Source organism: Amphibalanus amphitrite, unplaced genomic scaffold, assembly GCF_019059575.1.
Source record: "Amphibalanus amphitrite isolate SeventyFive unplaced genomic scaffold, NRLGWU_Aamphi_draft 000514F_arrow, whole genome shotgun sequence".
Taxonomy (NCBI): Eukaryota; Metazoa; Arthropoda; class Thecostraca; order Balanomorpha; family Balanidae; genus Amphibalanus; species Amphibalanus amphitrite.
The window spans coordinates 458413-477350 of NW_024882008.1; the positions used below are offsets into that span (position 1 = coordinate 458413).

The window sequence follows — 18938 nt, forward strand, 5'->3', positions numbered from 1 at the left end:
GTCACAGCCAGAAAAAAAAAACACGACTGGAGCGGTGATGGCGCGTTCAACGGATCACAATTCACGAGTCGCGGCACAACCACGTGTGGAGCACTCACTTCCACGTCAACACACGCTGGCTAATTAATTAAATCAATCACCACTCACACACTCTTCCCGACACATATCACACGCGGTTGCGTTGCGCTAACGCAATGCAAACACCCGCCGGGCACAACGAAACTTGAGGAAACTGGAGAAACCCCCGCGCCCCCCCGTCACGCATGTGACCTTGAATGGGACACGGGGCAGACAGAGCGTCCTCTAGTGGCCGCAGGGGGCCAAGCAACGAGAGGTGTCGTCTCTGATTGGATGGCTGTTGACTGGAACGAGCACGTGCGCACACACTGGCTGCCGCAGTTGGGGGGGGGGACGGCCTCAAAGCAAGACCCCTGGCAAGACTGAGGATAGGGCTTGGGCCTTCGAGAGGGCGCCGTCAGCACTACGGCAGTAGTCCACCCTTCAGGGGCGCGGGAACTTCTTTCAGACTGGGGGGCACACCATAATCAACCTAGGGTACCCCCAAATATAGTTTTCTCGCCAGTTTTAGGCCACTTATTTTTCATCCCTTGGCTTTTTCAACAAAAAAAAAAAAACAGAAAACATTTGCAAAAAAAAACGTTCCGTTCAGGACACGTCTTTAAAGTGACGCCTCCTCCGCTCCTCCGTTCCGTCATATCCATCCTCAGGAGTCAGGATAGTGACATCAGACGTAGTCAAATCCCGCTCCCCCACGCCTCCACATTCCACCCCCTGTTCCGGGCTGGACGGCAAGTTTATCCCACGCGGATAGCTCGACACCGAAGCAGGCCCGTAGCCTGGTTCGGTGACCGTCAGGGGCTGCACTGGGTGGCGCCTGGGCGACCTGTCCACGTGATGCTCAGTCCCGACAGGTCACCACTCAATAGGGTGCCCGCCCAGACCAATGTTCCTATCCCCCTTATTCCTATCATCCTTCCGGCTCTAAAATGGTCTCGTCAGACCGAAAGGGCCTAACCCAACAAAACAAGAAACAAACTCAATGCATCGCTGCATCGCAGGTCGCCGCTCGGCGCTCATGCAGATGCTACCTTGTGCGTATGTACGTGAAAAGTAAGATCCTGACGATTTGTCCTGGTCACCTAGGTAATTCTTAGTACGAGCTTTGAGTGCTGCTGTCCTGTGTGGTGTGCTACTGTGTTACTGTGTTTGTTTGTTAGTGCTACTGTGTTTGAGTGCATCTGTCCAGCTACTGAGATCCGTGTAATGGCAATGCACTTCTGCACGTGTAAACTAAGACCCTCAGACTGAGTAATGTTCCAAGGACCCGTATAAGAGTGAAACATCCACGTAAGCGGTCCCTAACTGCGCGCAAACTTGCGCAATCGCCGTTGTCAAGCGCAGTAGGCGGCAGTAACATTCCAATCGTGACACATCACAATGCATCACGCTCACACGTTGGGAGCCCGGAGGCTAGCCTGTTGGCTTGATGAACCGCTCCTCTTCAAGTCCTTTACAACCCATGTGATCCCGATCGCAGCTCGTTGAATAGCAGTCCATACGTCACTTCACATGAATTGTTCGTAATCGAGCCCGATCAATGACCTGCATTCATATAGGCCTGCCTCCTACCCACCTACGTTGCCGGATATTTTAACAGATGTGGCCTTCCCAATTTACGAGTGCAAATTTACACTTTACAGTGTTGAGGTGCAGTATAGACCGGCCCAGCACAGTTCATTGTTCCAAGACGATACATTCTTTTTCATATGCAGCGTACGGTAATGATGTTGGCTTAACACCCTATAGCCGAAGCGCAGAGCCATATATAGCAATGTGGTGGGTTTACTTTGTAGTGGATGTCATAGAGATCGTCTGTGACAGTACAAATACCAATTCACTCTGCTAACTGCCTGATCATTGAACGTATAGCGTTCGTCCAGAGCCCTCACGGATGTGTCAGCCACTAGTGTATTGCTAAGCCACGACACAGTACACAACAGCCTGCCTGTCCAGCGCTAGTTCACACGGGTCAGCAGTCGACAAATATACCGGAATGTTGGTACAATTCCACTCAACACACGTGATAAAGTTCACCAACGCATGCTCACGTGCTATCAGCAATGGAATGAGCAATGTAATCTCCAGATCTGAATTCAATTACCTACAAAAGCGTCACATCAATTCATATTCCCTCCCGTATAAGACTATCCGTAGCATTTCACACTCACACCGCGTCACAACACTATCTGAATACGTGCAAGGCACCGCTCACATCACGCAATGGAGAATCGAACAATGATTAAGTAGACGATGCACATGAATGACGGCATGGCAGCCTGCAGCTCCAACCTGTGGGAGACCGGACAAGCCCCGCGAGGCAGCACCAACTATCAGTCCCCAGCGCGCTCTGCCGACTCAGTCCGGCGGGCCGGGGAACGCCACACACAGGCCAGGGGGTCGGTACCGTTGTAAGGCACGGGTCGGTCTCACGACTGGTAGACAGCGCGGGTCGGCAGACCACGTCTGGTGGACAGCCCGGCGACGAGACCGTAGCCGAGGTCTGAAACGGACAGAGAGGAGGCGCGGGTTAGCTGGGGCACCAATGACGAATCCAATACCTACTCTTGGAAGGTAATGAATATACGTTACAAAAATTGATGTCATTGTATCAATTAAAGTGACCAAAACAATGTCTTTACATTAGAAGGCATTGACATCGACTATACCTTATTACGCATTTTTTTTTAGAAGCATTTTGGACTACACTACTCTTCAAATGCATTGCAAGTGACCCCACGATCTAATGTATTCAATTACCTCGACACGGAGAGCGCTAGCACCTCATAATCTCTTCTTACGTTGAAAATCTGAGAACAGATAACAAAACCATTAGATACCGGGCGAGAAACGTAACGTGCGTCAGGGATCCGCCAGAAACTTCAACTCTTCGGTACACGACTGTTTTTAACTGAGCATGCTGGTTAACTACGAGTAAAAAATACAGAAGACAGCTATCAGTTATATCACCGCTTCAACGCACACGAACACCAATCCCACCCATCCCTCTCCGATCTCTCCCAATCCCGCCCCCCTCTCACCTCAGAAGAACCTGGGGCGAGTCGTGGTGAAGAAGGGCCGTCCGCCTCTCTGGAGTTGCTGCTGCGGCGGCCGGCCGAACGCGCGCGCCGGTACCGCGCTGCAGCGCACCAGTACCACGCCGGACGGGTTGACATCCACCTTCAGACGGTCGGCCGGGTACAGCACGCCGTACGACTGGCCGGCAAACACGTCCTGCAGAGGGGGAATATGATGATGTCAGAGGGGGTCGGTACAGCACGCGACTGGCCGGCGGCCCGGCAAACACATCCTACAAAGGGGGAATAGCGCACGTCAGAGGGGTTGGTTGGTACAACACGCCGTAAGACTGGCCGGCAAACGCGTCCTGTAGAGGAGAATAGCGCACGTCAGAGGGGGTCGGTACAACACGCGACTGGCCGGCGGCCCGGCAAACACGTTCTACAGAGGGGGGGGGGGGGATATGACATGTTAGAGGGGTCTCTCTCTCTCTCTCTCTCTCTCTCTCTCTCTCTCTCTCTCTCTCTCTCCCTGTCCTCACCTCTGTCCTGTATCCAGCGGCGTTTAGCATGCCCAGCTCGTGTATGGTGACCGACACCTGACTCGGAGTGCCGTCCCTCTCCCCTCTCTCTCTCTCTCTCTCTCTCTCTCTCTCTCTCTCTCTCTCTCTCTCTCTCCCTTCCCTCTCCTCACCTCTGTCCTGTATCCAGCGGCGTTTAGCATGCCCAGCTCGTGTATGGTGACCGACACCTGACTCGGAGTGCCGTCCACACGCCGGTTGAAGAACACAATGGCGTATGAATAGTACTCGCCGACCACGGGTGTGATCGGACGCGCCCAGATCTCAATACCCTTGTCCTGGGGGCGAGGTGGGGGCGGCGGGTGTTACTCGGGGTGTTTGCGGGTAAAGGTTTGCTGAGGTGAAGGTGCAGGTAGCCTGGTTAAATGAGTGCCTGTCGTTATTCTTCAGCGATTGCTAGCCCACAGTCACTATGCAATATCAGGCAATTTCACAGTAAAATAACATCCCAGTTTAGTTAGAAAGCACAGTAAACTCTTATTTTCATCTCAAAGCTTATATTGGAAGCTATTGCTGCTCAAAATAATTCACATTACAGCAATATGCTTCGCGCCAGCTCATCCACCATCGCTATTCAGCCAGTTCCCACCAAGTACCAGCGACTCCAAGTCCACCTCATCTCACCTCCCGCCTCAGCGGCGGCGCGGTAGTGTAGTGACCCACCTTGAAGATGCGCTTGCCCTGGATGCCGAGCGGGTCCTGGCTGATGGCAATGGCGGCGCGGTTCTGCAGAATGGCCCGGTACTCGGGTCCGATGGTGCGCAGGTCGACTGAGCTGAGCAGCGGCGACGCCATCACCACCCAGAGCGCCATCTGCGCCTTACTCTGCTCGTAGCTGAGACCGAAGTTACCTGCCAGGGGGCGCGCGGGGGCGGTCAGCGGGTCGAAAAGTGAGAGAGAGTAATGTCATGGTTACAATATACATGAACTGAAAGACAACATACAAGTATCCATATGGAGTGATGAAAAAAAAAAGATTTTTCAGCACTAAGCCTTATTTATTTTTGAATGGCATGAACGACAGTCTAGCCGAAATGACTGATGCAATAGAACCTCTACAAAGCACCAACAGCCACAAAATCTGCAGCTGACGTCACTAGTCACTAAGCAACTCTAAGTTCTGGCAAGAACCCCAGTCGATGTCCTTCTGTCCACTACCCTCCTTCCCTCCATCTCCATATCCATCCTTCCCTCCCTCTCCCGCAGCCACCTACCGATGATGAGCATGTCGGGATCGTTCCAGTGTCCGGGCCCGGCCAGCGGGATCAGGACGTCCTGATTGTCCCCATAGTAGTCGATGATGGTCGTCACCGACGCCCACGAGTCCTGGATGTCGTCGTAGTTCCGCCACAGGTTGCAGTGCTTGGCGATCGACGCGTAGTCGGGCTGTGAAGAGGGTGGGGGATGTCAGTGGTTAGATCGGCAGTTAGGGGAACGGACGGCGTTGGACCACCTCGAAACTGAACAGTGTGACGTTCTTAGAGCCTAGAGGTCAAGTCAGGCTTGTCATGCTCGGCAACGTGATGACATATAACAAGCACCCATTGTAACAACCAAGTCGTAAGTATATGATATTTACATAAACATCAAAACCAGCTCATGGTTAAAAATCCAAAATCATGCTAAACCTCCTCAGTGCGATAGCATTCTCACAGTACTGAACTTTGACGGAAACTGACTACGGTCCTGGCATGACGTGACATGACTCCTGACCACATGCCAGTTTCACCGCGATTTTTCATACCATAGGCGCGGGAGCCGGGGGGGGGGGGGGCAGTGGGGGCAGCTTGCCCCCCAACTCTGGGGCCGTGGGGGCGGTGCCCCCACAGCTTTGAGACGGAATACCACACTTTTTTTGCAAATGTTTTCTTTTTTTGTTGAAAAAGCCGAGGGGTGAAAAATAAGTGGCCTAAAACCGGTGAGAAAACTAGATTTGGGGGTATCCTAGGTTAATCTCTATTATGGTGTGCCCCCCCCCCCCAGTCGGAAAGTAGTTCCCGCGCCCCTGTTTCATACCGTCATTCCGCTGAAGATCTGGTAGACGGGCCAGGAGCACGAGTAGACCATCTGGCGACCGGTCTGGTTCAGGTGGAACCCAAACTCCGGGTACCCTGTCAGAGAAAATACGATACCACCACGGTCAAACGAGTCGTCAGAGAATGGTCAGACGATATAATTATGTACCGGCGACATAGCAGCTGGTATGTCTTACTGAAAAAAGTGAATACGTATGATTGTTTACAATTCTTTAGATTACGATACAATGATCGTTTTGTACAAAACCTAAAACAGCTACTTTCAACACTAAGCAGCATGCCTGTTCGAGCCTCGAACAGACTCCCGCCCACGCAGCCCGCGCACTCACCCTTATCCATGTCCTTGGGGTGGGCGTAGCAGCCGTCGAACTTGACGAAGTCGACGTTCCACTCGGCGAACGTCTGCGCGTCCGTCTGCAGGTGTCCCAAGCTGCCCGGGTAGCCGGCGCACGTGTAGTTGCCGTAGTCGCCGTAAATGCCCAGCTTCAGACCCTTGGAGTGAACCTGGCAGAGGGAGCAGAAGGGAATGTGCCATCACTCGGGTCCAATTTGTGTGGAATCGGTTATCTGGGTTAGAGACGTCAGCTCGGGCTACAAGAAACTGATTTTGTCTTTCTTTGGCACCGAACCGACCACGTCAACTGTGATTTCTCCAGGATAAAATTCTGATAATGATAAACACGTAAAATCGGTTTCACAAATTGCAATGACACATGCTATGACAAATCGCCAGGATGACACATTCATCCTACGAGAGTCCGGCCAATATCTTCAGCTTGGACTCTGCATTCCTTACATTTGATAAAACGATAGAAGGTTTGACCGGTAACCAGCCCACCATCATGCTCTCCCTGCGCCTCCTGCCCTCTGTTCATCACACTCACATAGTCGGCGATCGCCTTGATGCCGCTGGGGAAGCGCTCGGGGTCGGCACGCAGCCGTCCGTCGTCGCCACGGGTGCGGGACGACCAGCAGTCGTCGATGTTGATGTACTCGTAGCCGGCAGCCAGGTAGCCGTCAGCCACCAGACGGTCAGCCATCTCAAAGAACAGGTTCTCACTGCGGGTGAGGTGAGAGGTGGCGGTGGGTGAGAGAGTGACAGTTAGAGGCAGGGGCGGATCCAGAAAATCTCCAAGGGAGGGGCCATTAGAAACCAGGAGGCCCCCCCCCCATAATCCCACCTGTTGGAGGCCCCATCTTCCCACTTGTTGGGCCCCCCCCCCCCAAAAAAAAGACTGCGTCTATTGAGCTTATCTAGCTGTTCAGGCAACATCTCAACATCTGTGCAGGCTTGGAGGCCCTCTGTGCAGGTTAGGAGGCCCTGTAAAAGTGGTCATCTCTGTGAGTATAAGAGACCTCCAAGTTATGAAAAGCTTTACCAATCTTCTAACAAAGAAGTCTTCTCAGCTAGTCTTCTAAGAAATAACTAAGTGGGTAGGTTAAAAAAAAAAACTCATCGGATTTCGGCCACTTTATTTTCAGGAGGCCCCCTTTTCAGCTTTTTAACTTTTTAACTTTTTATTTTATTTTTGAAAAAAATCGGCCAAGGGGGGGGGCCATGGCCCCCATGGCCCCCCCCTTGTATCCGCGCCTGGTTAGAGGGAGCTAACGGTACAGTTGAATATTCGCGAAGTACATACCTCTGTTTACTCGTGGTATGTAGAGGTCCTTAACTGATGTGTTTGAAGATATCATCAGTTATCTCACAGCTTGTGAGATATCACAGACTGTGTTTGGTCAAAACTGCCCTAGAGACTGGCCTGCCGTCCGACATAGCAGCAATGTTTTCGCATGTCAATACTCAGTACCAGACCCGCCAGACTGGCCTTCTTCAAAACCACAGAGTCAGGACATGCTCTGGTGCACGGATGTTAGCACTCTGTAGCAGCGCATTCAACCAGCTGCCTCCTGATTTACGGTGTCTTAGCGGAAACGCCTTCAAGCGTAACCTCAAGAAGTTACTGCTCATTGAGGCTTGGCCAGATGATTGAAAGGTGAAGGTATGCGGTGTTTTATATATGTATGAGTGTTGGTTGACTGTCTGTCTTGGAGAGTGATTTTACATCTCATTCATTTTATTTTTATCTCATGTGTCTTATGCATTGTAATTGACTCGGGTGCGTAAAAACCACCTTATACCTAGTGGATGTGCCTCCAAATATATTACGATTACGATTACGATTACGATTGAAGATTACTGCTTCTTACGCGTGGAAAGTACAAGACGAAATATTTGGCAAAAGAGAGGAACAATTTGACTTCCGATGTCTCAAAATTCCCTGAAATTTCTAGATTACGACGAGGGTGGTGTGGGCCTCACACTACGTTGTGGACCGCACGGGCTCTGACTTCGAAAATCTATCCAACCAAAGCGATGAGAACAAATGTCTTCAAAATGATACGGACAGAACTATGGATGGAAGCGATTCAGGTCATATGGGGCCAAAGTGCCCGAAATGCAACTCTGTCTCAATACGGTCGTAACGTTGCTGAAATGTGTTTGCTAATTTTGGACAAACACAACTTGTTAAAATAGACATGCTTCCTGGTGCACAGAAAGGAGTTTTATGCGACGTCCAATAGAAGCTGGCTCCTTTAACCCTCGCCCGTAAACGGCGATCTGCCACCTTCGCCCATGCAGGGGGGGGGGGGGGGGGTTGGTGCGACCCCCCCCTTGGCGTTTGAAAACGGAGCGTCGTAGAGCTTAGCGGAAAAGACCAACGGATTGCTCTCGCCGAGATCTCGCGATTGGTGGTATATTTTTTGGTCCTAGGTCAACATTTGACCTACTTTTGACCGGTCAAAGGTCAAATTTTCGAAAAAATAGACTTTTTTCGACTTTCCGCGGCGATTGCGGCAAAACGATGGGAGATATCGACTTGAAACCTTCACTATCGTGTTTCTTGATCAATTCTCTATCGTTTGGTATGTATTTCGTTTCCCTAGCTCTAAAAATGGCGCGTTGGGAGCGCCGGAAGTCGGCAAGGTCACAGTCGGCGGCAGAAATTCGAAAAATCAAAATTTTAATTTTTGAAATCTGATTGTATTTTTGGATTTGGAAGGTCCATTTGCTCCCTATAGAAGCTAATATTGCTGCATATTCCCATTGAGGTGACAAGAATTAGCAAAATAGTGGTTCGGGCGCTTTTCAAAAATAGTACCGGACGCTGTTCCTCTTGTGACGTCATAGCTCCGTGACCTGACCTGACCCGGTCAAGTTTCTTATACCATATGATAGCCAATACTTGCCCCAACATGCATGGGAAGTTTCATCACGATCCATCAACCGATGTCCGTACCACCGGCAGGAAACCTCGGGCGTTGGCACTCAGTTTGTGAAAATCCGGCCGGAGGCTGTTCCCTTTGTGACGTCATAACTCCGTGACCTGACATGACCCGGTCAAATTTTTTTTTATCAAAAGATGCGCAAGGTTTGCCCCATAAGATACCCAAAATTTGGCGGCGCTGCGCGCCGCCGTTTTTGCACTATTTCCGAAAAACCTCAGGGGGGGGTTGCACCAACCCCCCCCCCTACATGGGCGAGGGTTAATGCCCGGTTAGCACACGTTACGTGCATCGCTCTGCACTTCTGCATCCTTTCATTTCCGTCGCCTTGCCGTCTGTTTGCTGGACCATTTTATGACATTGAAACCGAGCAAAATGTAAACGTCGTTTGACGTGTTCATTTGAATGTCAATGAAGACTGACAATATCTAATTGCAGTCTTCACAAGTATCAACAATGGCATTAGATGCTTGATACTTGGTGGCACGTCTTTTTCAGCATGTGTAATTTCGCACCAATATTCTGTTTGAGATTTAACCCGCGCCCCACTGGGGGGGGGGCTATTTATAGCCCCCCTCCCGTTTTTCTGCAGTAACTTCCAAACCCCTTGACGTATCGACGCTAAACTTTCAGTACCTTCGGCTACATCAATTTGACACCTTGTGTCAAAATTTGAATTTCGTAGCTACCATAGGTCGGCCGGAAATGACGTCAGAGTGACGTCATGTTCGGCCGATTTCGACGCAAAACATTGAACCACGGCAATCGCTCCCAAGGGCTCAGTTTTTAAGCTAGATCCAATTTCTTTGCATGAGAGGACTCAGAATAGACTGCGCTATCAAACTGCTACCTCGGATTTTCGAAATTTTGAAAATTTCGAAGAAAAAAAATATTTATAATAAAATTCAAAATTTACATTCTTACATTTTTTCAAAAAGTTTTTGACTTTTCGAAAAAAAAAAACGGAATATGTGTGATAGAACGCGTTATTATGACTAACTCTAGCAAGTTTTAGCTAAATATCTTCAAAAATGGCCAAGTTATACGCATTATTGCAAAAAATTCACAATTATTCATTTTTCAAATCAATTTTTCACCACGTATTTGACATCGTACGCCAATATAAATAGCACCATCGTGTTCCTGAGCTCAAACTGCATCCAATAGATACCTTTTCTGTTGAAAAATTATAACTTCAAAATTTGACCTTTTTTGACCTGAAAGTGACCTGACCTCAGCTAAATTCGACTCAAAATGACCTCAAATGACACAGATGACATCAAATTCGAAATCTTTGGCCTAAATGGACCATAAAACATGTGTTACGTGACCGACGCATGATATAATATTTTCGTGACCTGTGATGACCTGACCTTGACCTGAAAATCAAAGTACAAGTTTGGTACCCTCAGGGCATCTAGAGCATCTGTTCACGAGTGTGTGAACCAAAAATGAGCCTGATCTGACTTGTAAGACGGCGGCCAGAGCCCAAAACGTGAACAAGCCAAAATGCTAATAATTTTTACTTCGACCTGACCTGTGACGTCATCGGTGACCTCGAGGTCAATGAGATTAGATTTCGCTCGACAGTTTTTCCGGGGCTTTCAGACGCCGTTTGAATTTTGACGATCGGCCCAGTAGTTTCAGAGTAGTAGCGTGTTATACGCAGATCCCAGTGAGGCGCGGGTTAACCCGGTGGCCGCTGGGCCTCCTCGCCACCCCCGGCCGCTGGGGGGGAGTGAGGGGGCAACTAATTGCCCCCTTACTCCTCCGACGATATCGTCGTGATGCGAAGAAATATAGAAGCGAAACTTTGCACACATCTTCCTGAATAGCTAGCAAAAGTTGTGTCCAAATTTAGTGGCGATTCCATTTAAAATGACGTCACAATGACGTCAGCAGTCCAATTATATATTTGCGTCTCTTCGTTTCCTCAGTATGTGTCCAATATATCGACACCTTTTTTTTAAACCCACATCTGTTCTCCGGTGAATTTCCGGGAAGCACGAAAGATCTCTATTTAGAAGTGTCCAATCGTCCGGTCCTGATCAAATTTGTGTGTTCGTAAGCTTGCTCTGGCATTGCTTGACCTGCCAAGACAGACAAACTTGAGAAAAATCGAGTGACTGTACCTTTTTTGAAGGTTTCTAAACAACTTGTCTGAACTTCACGGGAGAACAAATGTGGGGTTTAGAAAAAAAGGTGTCGATATGAGACCGAATATAAAGGACCGATCACTGGTCAGGAACTAGTTTAAAGTGTACATAATTGAATGTGTCAGGATGACAGCAGGTGCTGTTTAGTTCAGTTACCGTCGGGCGTCGAGCTTCACGCTCAGTGACATCAGAAGCTATCCATATTAGAAAACGACAAAACTTTATGACGCCACTGTGACGTCATCTTAAGCGCTACAACCACCAAACTTTCCTCAAACACCTATGGCCTAGATATTCATTTAAAGCTATACCAAGTTTCAATTTCGTAGCCTATGAGGTTTCGGAGATATCACACAAAACGCAAACGGGGACAACTTTATTTCCCCCCCCCCCCCCACTCATACAAAATAACGTTGAGTGTGTCAAAATGTAAATTACCATGGAAACAATATCAAAGCCCGTGAAGAAAGGCACATCATTCATATCAACAATCAGCCCATTTTGGTCAGCTAGATCACCCATTACCATAATGCACAATCATCGGGAATCAGAGGTCAGAGCAGCAAAGCCGAACACCTAAGCCAGCAATCATGCCTTTCACCAATTATTCGTCCAAATGAGAATGCATCCGTTGAGCAATAGCTCCAAATGTTCGGTTCAGTTTCAGAGCGGGGTTATCAATTTGGTAACGAAAATAGACTGCCGAGGCAGCAGCAGATTGTTTCTAATTAGCAGTTACCGACGCCGTTTACCTAAATTATGTGTAATTTGCCGGGGATAATTAGACCATTTGCTTCAAGTCGTGTTCGGCTGAAGATAAGCGGGTGGCGAAGACGGTAAAATTGACACCTTGAAATCACCGTTACTCTGCGAAGAAATTACCCATAGCTGTTTGCCCTCACCGGTCGCCAGTCAGCGAGCCGTGTCGGGGTTTTGACAGCGCCTTGTTCACAGTTCACGACTGAATAACGATGAAAATTCACCCCGTCCAACGGCCTCTCACAGACACAATGGACCTGTCAACGCGTGATTAAAGCGGCTCATACATCCGTATTCAATCTGTATGATAATTCCCATCCCTCTATTTCGACAAGTCTCGTAACAAAGGCTCATCGAGTTACGCACACCGCCGCAAACGCCACGGCGCGGCCCATGGAGCCTCGCCGTCTACCAGCGCGGGGCCGCAGCGGACCGCCGCAGACTGAATCAACAATGAGGCGGCTGTAACCGAGCTAACCGGGCCGACCCACCCCAACAGAGGGCAATCCATCAAGAGCCGGCGCGTGCGCCCAAAGAGAGCCGACAACCCTGCCGGCGCCGGCGATATATTGAAACGCGGCATGCGGCGACGCGACGGGAGGCAAGCGGCTCACGGCGGCGGCTGCGACTGAGGCAACCGAGGCAGGGAGGCGGGCGGTGACCTAACGCGAGTGGTGACACGCCGGTGACAATTGGTGACGGTGTGGTGACAGGTGACATCCCCACGGAGTGTGACGGCGGTAATTACCAATTGAACCTCCCAACAACAGACCACACATCACCGACCGACCGACTCCGGCGGAGCGCCTCCAACGGGCGTCCGTCACGCGGTCGCCGGAGTCAAGGCCGGCGCCGGCGGCGGTCCGACCCCGCCCGTGACCCTGCCGGTGACCCAGCTGACCCCGGCGGCGACCGCGCACGCTCCGGCACTCCGCTGTTGGGTATCGGGTTACGGGCCGGACGGGAGTGGCGTAAGGCGGCTCAATCACCGCCGTTATACCGGGCTAATCTGATCCGGCCATGTAGTGCACATTCGGTGGGCTTGTAGAGGTGGGGTAACATCTGGAGTGGCCCCTGCAGGGGGTTGACGATCGCACAGAGATAGGGCGAGGCGGCGACGCTACGGCGACTGATTACATCTCTAGATTGATACGGACGATAAAGGGAGACGAATCTAGTTCAACGACTTCATCCTAATTTTCCGATGAAGTAGGCATGACAGAACGACTAGGTGAATGATATTTGATGAATCGTAATTATCTGCCCCTGATTCCCTGCAGCTGATGTGTCATAAAAGCACGCGCCTTTGTTTCTAGGAGTTAAAATTTTGGGATACGACGGGGTGGCATTGCGGAGGCAGGGTATGGCGGAGGCTTCAATTTCAGTTGCTATTGAGCCGATGCGCCATCAAATGCGCTTTTTAATGTTTTATTTCGCTAAATGAATACAATAAATTAAGCACAAAACTGAAAAATAGAAATGTGTTCATTGCTGTGTTCATATCTATCTTCATTGTTTTCAAAAATGATCTTGCCCGATTACCACCTCGCGTGATTGGACAGATCATAAAACTACGCCGGTGGTCGTTTTCTTCCGTTTCCACGTCCTAATGGCGCTGGTCAGAACACAGCACCGAAACATTGCAGCTCGTTGCGAATTTGCCTCGCCCGCGTCGGCCAGCTCCGCCAGCCATCCGGTAGTCACGTACCCATGATCACGACCGTGAGAGCCAGCGGGACTCTGAACCGGAACTAGCGACACGAGAACGCCTGGATCATGAGCACTGGCACAAAGCGGGGGTATGCTTGAGTCCGAATCCATTTTCCAGGGTTCTGCTGTGTAACTAGCATGCGGATAGGAAAATATACTTAGCAATGCATGGCAATGCAGATGAATGAAAGTGTAAACGCTAATGTACGGCCGAAAGGCTGCAGGTGGCACGTAGGTAGCCAAGCACGTAGCCTATTTCACGACCAACCACGAGCCAGCAGCGTCCGAGTGTGTCCCGGCGCGGCTGTCGGGTCCGACTTACCTGATGCAGTTTTTGGGGTCGTTGATGCAGTCTGTGTTGCATCGGAAGCGCTCCCAGGCCAGCCATCCCATGGGCGGCGTCAGTGCCAGGCCGTTGTCGAGGCCGAGCACGGCAGGTGGCAGCACCAGCGCTGCTACCACCGCCGCCAGAATGCCCGCTGCACGTGCTGCCCCCATCTGAAAGGCAGAAAACGGGGTGTTAGTGACTGACAGGTCAGGGACCAAGTGTTAGAGTGAGGATGCATGAGTATTTTTAATCCACTGGTCTGTGGAGAGTGGAGTCTAAGGTGGATTTTGCACTGTGAGGTCAATATGACATTTAACATGGAGCAGAAATTAAGGTTCAGGATGCATCATGCAGGATTGCTGACACTTGACAGTAACATGTGAATTGTTTGGCCCATGATTGTCAGCTGTGAGAGTTGGAAGTTGGAACAGAAAGTGACAGCATCACTCGAACAATGGTAAGGAGGAGATATTGATGGATCAGCTTTTCTGGCATACTGAGGCAGCGGATGGTGATGGCTATTGGCAGTTATCCAAAATGTTGGTCACTGCCAGTAAAATAATACAAATGCTGTGGAAAGTGCAGAGCTCCTGGATCTAAAAATAAAGTAAAGACTGGATCATGAATATGTTGACTGTGGACACTGTTTGATCACTGATGCTATTTGCCAGTGATAATCTGTGAGTGAATCTTGAACAGTATCAGTACAAAACAATGCATAATTTTATACAGGTACAGATATAATACAAGTTAGCGGTAAATATGAACATCGGGCAGGATGCTATTCATTTTGGTACAACAGTAGCCAAAAGACTTGAATAACCCCAGCTCATAATATGGGTCAGCTTTGTATACATTGTCACATTTATCTGGAATGTTTTTTCTGTATCTAAACTTCATGTTTAAAAAGAATCTGATTTATAGCAAATCCCCCTCCCCCCAAAAAGAGGATGATGTGAATTCAAGCACAGATCACATCAAATATACAGGTGAAAAATATATCCAATTGTTGAGTACCTAGCTGAATCTTGATTGTTATCAGTCACAACTAGTATGCGCCATGTTCAGTAACAAATGACTACCTAAATCAATAATGACATACGTCATACAATGTACATATTGATGATTGAAAAAAGGGGGTTATAGAGCTTTTCACTCTGACACAGAGTATGAGTCATATTCACTAAGCAGTCTACATAGTAGTTCAAGCTATGTATTGACATAGGTAGATACCTGCCCAATTGCAATATTATTTCAACAAAGATTAAACGGAATGGGTGAGAAATATCTTACGATATTAAATCATAAAGCTGGACTTATTTCAGCAATGTCTCAGATCCAGGCCAGCAGGGCAAAGAGTGCTGAAAGAAGGTGGAAAATATGAATTGTAAATCCAATCTTGTACCCTAAAAATCAGGATCTTGGCTGGCAAAGGTACAGAAAGGAGACGTACTAACCATGCTCATGATCAACCTGCAATGTTGATGTAAGGCTGTAAGGCTGTTGATGCAAGGCTTGATGTGGACTGTAATCGCCACGCCCGGTGTGGATTGTCCGTGATGGTAATACATACATACATACATACATCAACATACATACACACAAGCAAATATAACACACAAGGCACCAGCCACGACCGCGTCCTGACAGTTCAAGTTGACCCGGCGAGTCACGCGGCGACCGGCGTGTCGCCCGACTACTGTATTTTATCACCAACTTGGAAAAGCGAAGCTCTTATAAGTGTCACAGAATTATTCCTCATCATTTTCCAATTAAACTCATAGTAAATCAACACATAAAACCATTCACTTACCTCACATTTAAGGAAATCAAATCAAGGCCAATCAAATACTAAATGAAATACTAAAGCGCCGACACGCCTCAAAGCAAATGTTTATCTACTTTTGATCCATCTCTGGCGCGCTTGTTTCAAAATAGTGATACAAATAAAATACACAGCCAGTAATTATAAACTGATCGTTTTACACGTTGTATGGACTCGAATATGTATGATTAATTGAAAAATAGACGGGTATGAACCAGAAATGATAATCATTTTAAAATATGTCCATAGAACACTTCCATATTTTTATGGACAAAACTTTTTAATTTAGTCCGAACCTTTTGAATGGAAGGACTCTCATAGACAGAGCCCCCGCTAAGCGAAACTTGTTGCGGTTGCCGGTGACCCTGCCATCTACCCTCCAATCGCGCAATGCCGGTTCTATGGCAGGATTTGGAGTCCAAAGTTTAACGTACGCACACAGCCGCGCACGGCCGGTCCCCTCACTGACTTCGCCTGGCTAAGGCCTGCCACCAACCGCAACTATATCTGTCATGAGACCCATAAACGTCAAGCGCCCGTTGCGCTTCGAACCCGGACTGTTATAACCAGGAACGAGTGCTCTCACCATGCAGAGTCCAACGCTCTACCGACTGAGCTACGGGACCGGCTGATGGTTGAATTTAACAGTTAGGTATCAGTTATCAGTTAGGTATTACACGAAAGCGAAATCGCTTAGGCTGCTAGGAATTAGGATTGCTGCTTTTTACCTACGACTGACCCTGCTCCCACCTGGCATCTGATGACACTTGCTTAAAAACGCAATCAATTCACTATTGCTTTTCCAACCTTTTTACACAGGTTTACCGCTAAAATGTTTAAATGGAGAGACCGACAGAGCTCGAGTCCGCGGTAGGCTGGGCACCGGCACGGTGGCAGAGCTAAAGCTTGTTGCGCAGCCCTATGGCTACTAGTCGGTAGTCCTAACTCATTGGGTAGGTGCCTGTGGTGCCATACAGGTAATCGGGATAATTCGATGATACATGCTAATTTTAAGTCAAATGTTCACATATCCTGCTTCAAAACAAAGTTCTGGTTACAGCGAGTGATGGGAGGGGTTTGCTTATTGCACAGTGCTAATACCTAGCCCGTGACTGCAAACGGGGTCATCGCTATTTGAAAACAACTGAGATATCCTACCGGAATTATAGCAATAATAAGACAAACATGATAAGGATGCACAAGCACATGGACATCAAAATCCATTTAGTTTTACGCTCAGGGGTCCCGCAATTAGTGGTAACATTATCCCGCAACGATCACTTTCGATTTCCGTCGTAAAGCGTGGCGGCGCCGGAGCGTGGCACCAACAATGGGCGGATACACCGCAGGCCCGCTACTGGAGCACCGGGTTCCCGCCGGGCCCAGCACCGGTGCAGACTGGGGGTGTGGCGGAGGCTGCCGGTCGGCCAGCCGGTCGGAATCCAACCGCGGCACCTGCGGCTCCACGGAGGGAGAAAGTGCTCCGTGTGCCGCTAGACGCGAGCCGCGCGGTGCTTGAATCACGTGGCGCGGAGAAGAACACCGATTAATTATTGAAGGTATGAGATGATGCTGTTGTGACGGCCTCTCGGAAGCGGTGCTGGGAAATCAGGGAATGGTGCTGGTTTGTTTGATATGTGATACTTGCGTACGAGGCAGGTGGGCTGATGTTGCTAACGTATAATCACCACGGCGTTATTCCAGCTATGTCGGCCTGTGGCTATCAGTGCGGACTGAATAGAACGCAAGGCTTTTGTTTGATAACGACATCGGCGTGTTCTCTTTTTGCGACAACTATACGTAGGTCAACAGGAACCGAGACTCACGTCCACATTCACGGCTCGAATTCCGTCTCAGCATTCGGCGAGATCATTATTGATTGAGGCATTCATTATTAATACCGCAGCCCTCATAGTTATCAAGCGATATGATCGATGGTCGGGCCAACTGCAATGTAATATCGGCCTCGAATGATGACTGATGACATTCCACTTCAGTATGGCATGCCAGAAAATCACATACGACGTTGTAAAGCATGTTTGAATGTGCCGAAGGTTATCCTCGCCCACGTGTAAAGCTTGTTGGACCATAGTCGCTGCGAAGGCCACACACATATAGACGCATTCGATCAATTGTATCGCACAGATCTGAAACTATTACCACACGCAGTGGGTCACCGTTGTGAAGGACGCCCACCTTTAGAATTTTAGACCACGTTCGTCAATAGCGGCTCTATCCGAGATGTTGGCGGTCTCTTCAGTCCCATGTTGTTCATCTCGCCGATGAATCTTCAGCGGCCCAGACGTCCGCGGCCCAGATCTGGTCCCGTGTCCGGTCCGGTGCTCTCGTGACCCGGTCGCCCTGACCTCGACCCCAACTCAGTGGTGAAACGCCCTGCACACGGCCCTGCCTCACGAGCCCGCGGTGACCAGCGAACCCCCATCACCCCGAGACGGTCACGAGCAGACTCCCTCACGGTCACGGCGGATGGCCTCCCGGTGACGGAATCTAAGCCACCAGCAGCCACCGAACCTCCCGGGGCGCCGGCAGGTAAAGACGGCCGGTGAAGCGAAGCCACTTGAGGCGACTGAGGCGCGTGGGACGCCGGAGGTCCCTCCAGGGCCGTGAGAACTAACGCGTTCTACGCTGACAGCAAGTCGCCACTGATCCTGTGACCTCTCTCAGACACGGGTCGGCCCACAATGGCAGTCACCAGCCGAGACGACAGCCATGTTATTGGCAAATTACTTACTAAAGTCATAAAGTATGACAAATAACAAGCGGGCAGTGACCCGGGACCATCCGCTGAAGCGGTTTAATTAAATCGGACATCGTTTCGCCACCCATGTCCCGGTGTCGACATGGTTAGCAGCCGCTCACGTGTGAAACTAAGTGCCGAAAGGTGGGACGGTTCAGTGACAGCGTGACTGGTCTGTATGAATCAGAACCCATCGGTGTTGCTCTGAGGTATTAGACAGCCGGAAATGTTACGTTTGACTTGGGCAACCCCGTTGCAGCTCGACAAAGAACAGCAAACTCTTGGCAGGTCAATGAAGGCTCAGATGACTCTTCTGCGTTTTGTATTTCCCATAAAACCCACCAACCGAATAAACTAGCACAATAATTCACGAGATTGTATATGACGCTAAATGCTAACACGATT

The 18938-nt window shown here is 49.5% G+C and overlaps 1 protein-coding gene across 14 annotated transcripts; it reads right to left on the minus strand.

Annotated features, from left to right (window-relative positions):
• Positions 1 to 1973: 1973 nt before the first annotated feature.
• On the minus strand, positions 1974 to 15835 carry LOC122393073 (alpha-N-acetylgalactosaminidase-like). 14 transcript variants are annotated; one of them, XM_043388688.1, is made up of 12 exons: positions 15668 to 15746; positions 15244 to 15311; positions 13945 to 14120; positions 6597 to 6771; positions 6042 to 6216; positions 5693 to 5787; positions 4891 to 5062; positions 4340 to 4527; positions 3790 to 3954; positions 3120 to 3312; positions 2839 to 2888; positions 1974 to 2581 (listed from the first exon to the last, which is right to left on the minus strand). In XM_043388688.1, the coding sequence occupies exons 3-10, from the start codon at positions 14118 to 14120 to the stop codon at positions 3121 to 3123; spliced, it is 1338 nt and encodes a 445-aa protein (XP_043244623.1). In that variant the 5' UTR covers positions 15244 to 15311; positions 15668 to 15746; the 3' UTR covers positions 1974 to 2581; positions 2839 to 2888; position 3120. The 14 variants fall into 14 exon arrangements, with proteins under 14 accessions (XP_043244623.1, XP_043244615.1, XP_043244618.1 ...); XM_043388680.1 differs by lacking the exon at positions 15244 to 15311 and adding an exon at positions 15408 to 15475 and having other exon boundaries at positions 15668 to 15683; XM_043388683.1 differs by lacking the exons at positions 15244 to 15311; positions 15668 to 15746 and adding an exon at positions 15764 to 15835.
• Between the last annotated feature and the right edge of the window lie 3103 nt (positions 15836 to 18938).

Excerpts from the sequence above, each read along its gene's own strand:
- LOC122393073 (XM_043388682.1), bottom strand. The coding sequence starts at position 15,533 with ATGTATGTATGTATGTATTACCATCACGGACAATCCACACCGGGCGTG. Across the intron at positions 5,788-6,041 it reads CCCCAAGGACATGGATAAGG|GGTACCCGGAGTTTGGGTTC; the intron begins GTGAGTGCGCGG and ends TTTCTCTGACAG. Across the intron at positions 3,955-4,339 it reads AGGGCAAGCGCATCTTCAAG|GACAAGGGTATTGAGATCTG; the intron begins GTGGGTCACTAC and ends CCTCGCCCCCAG.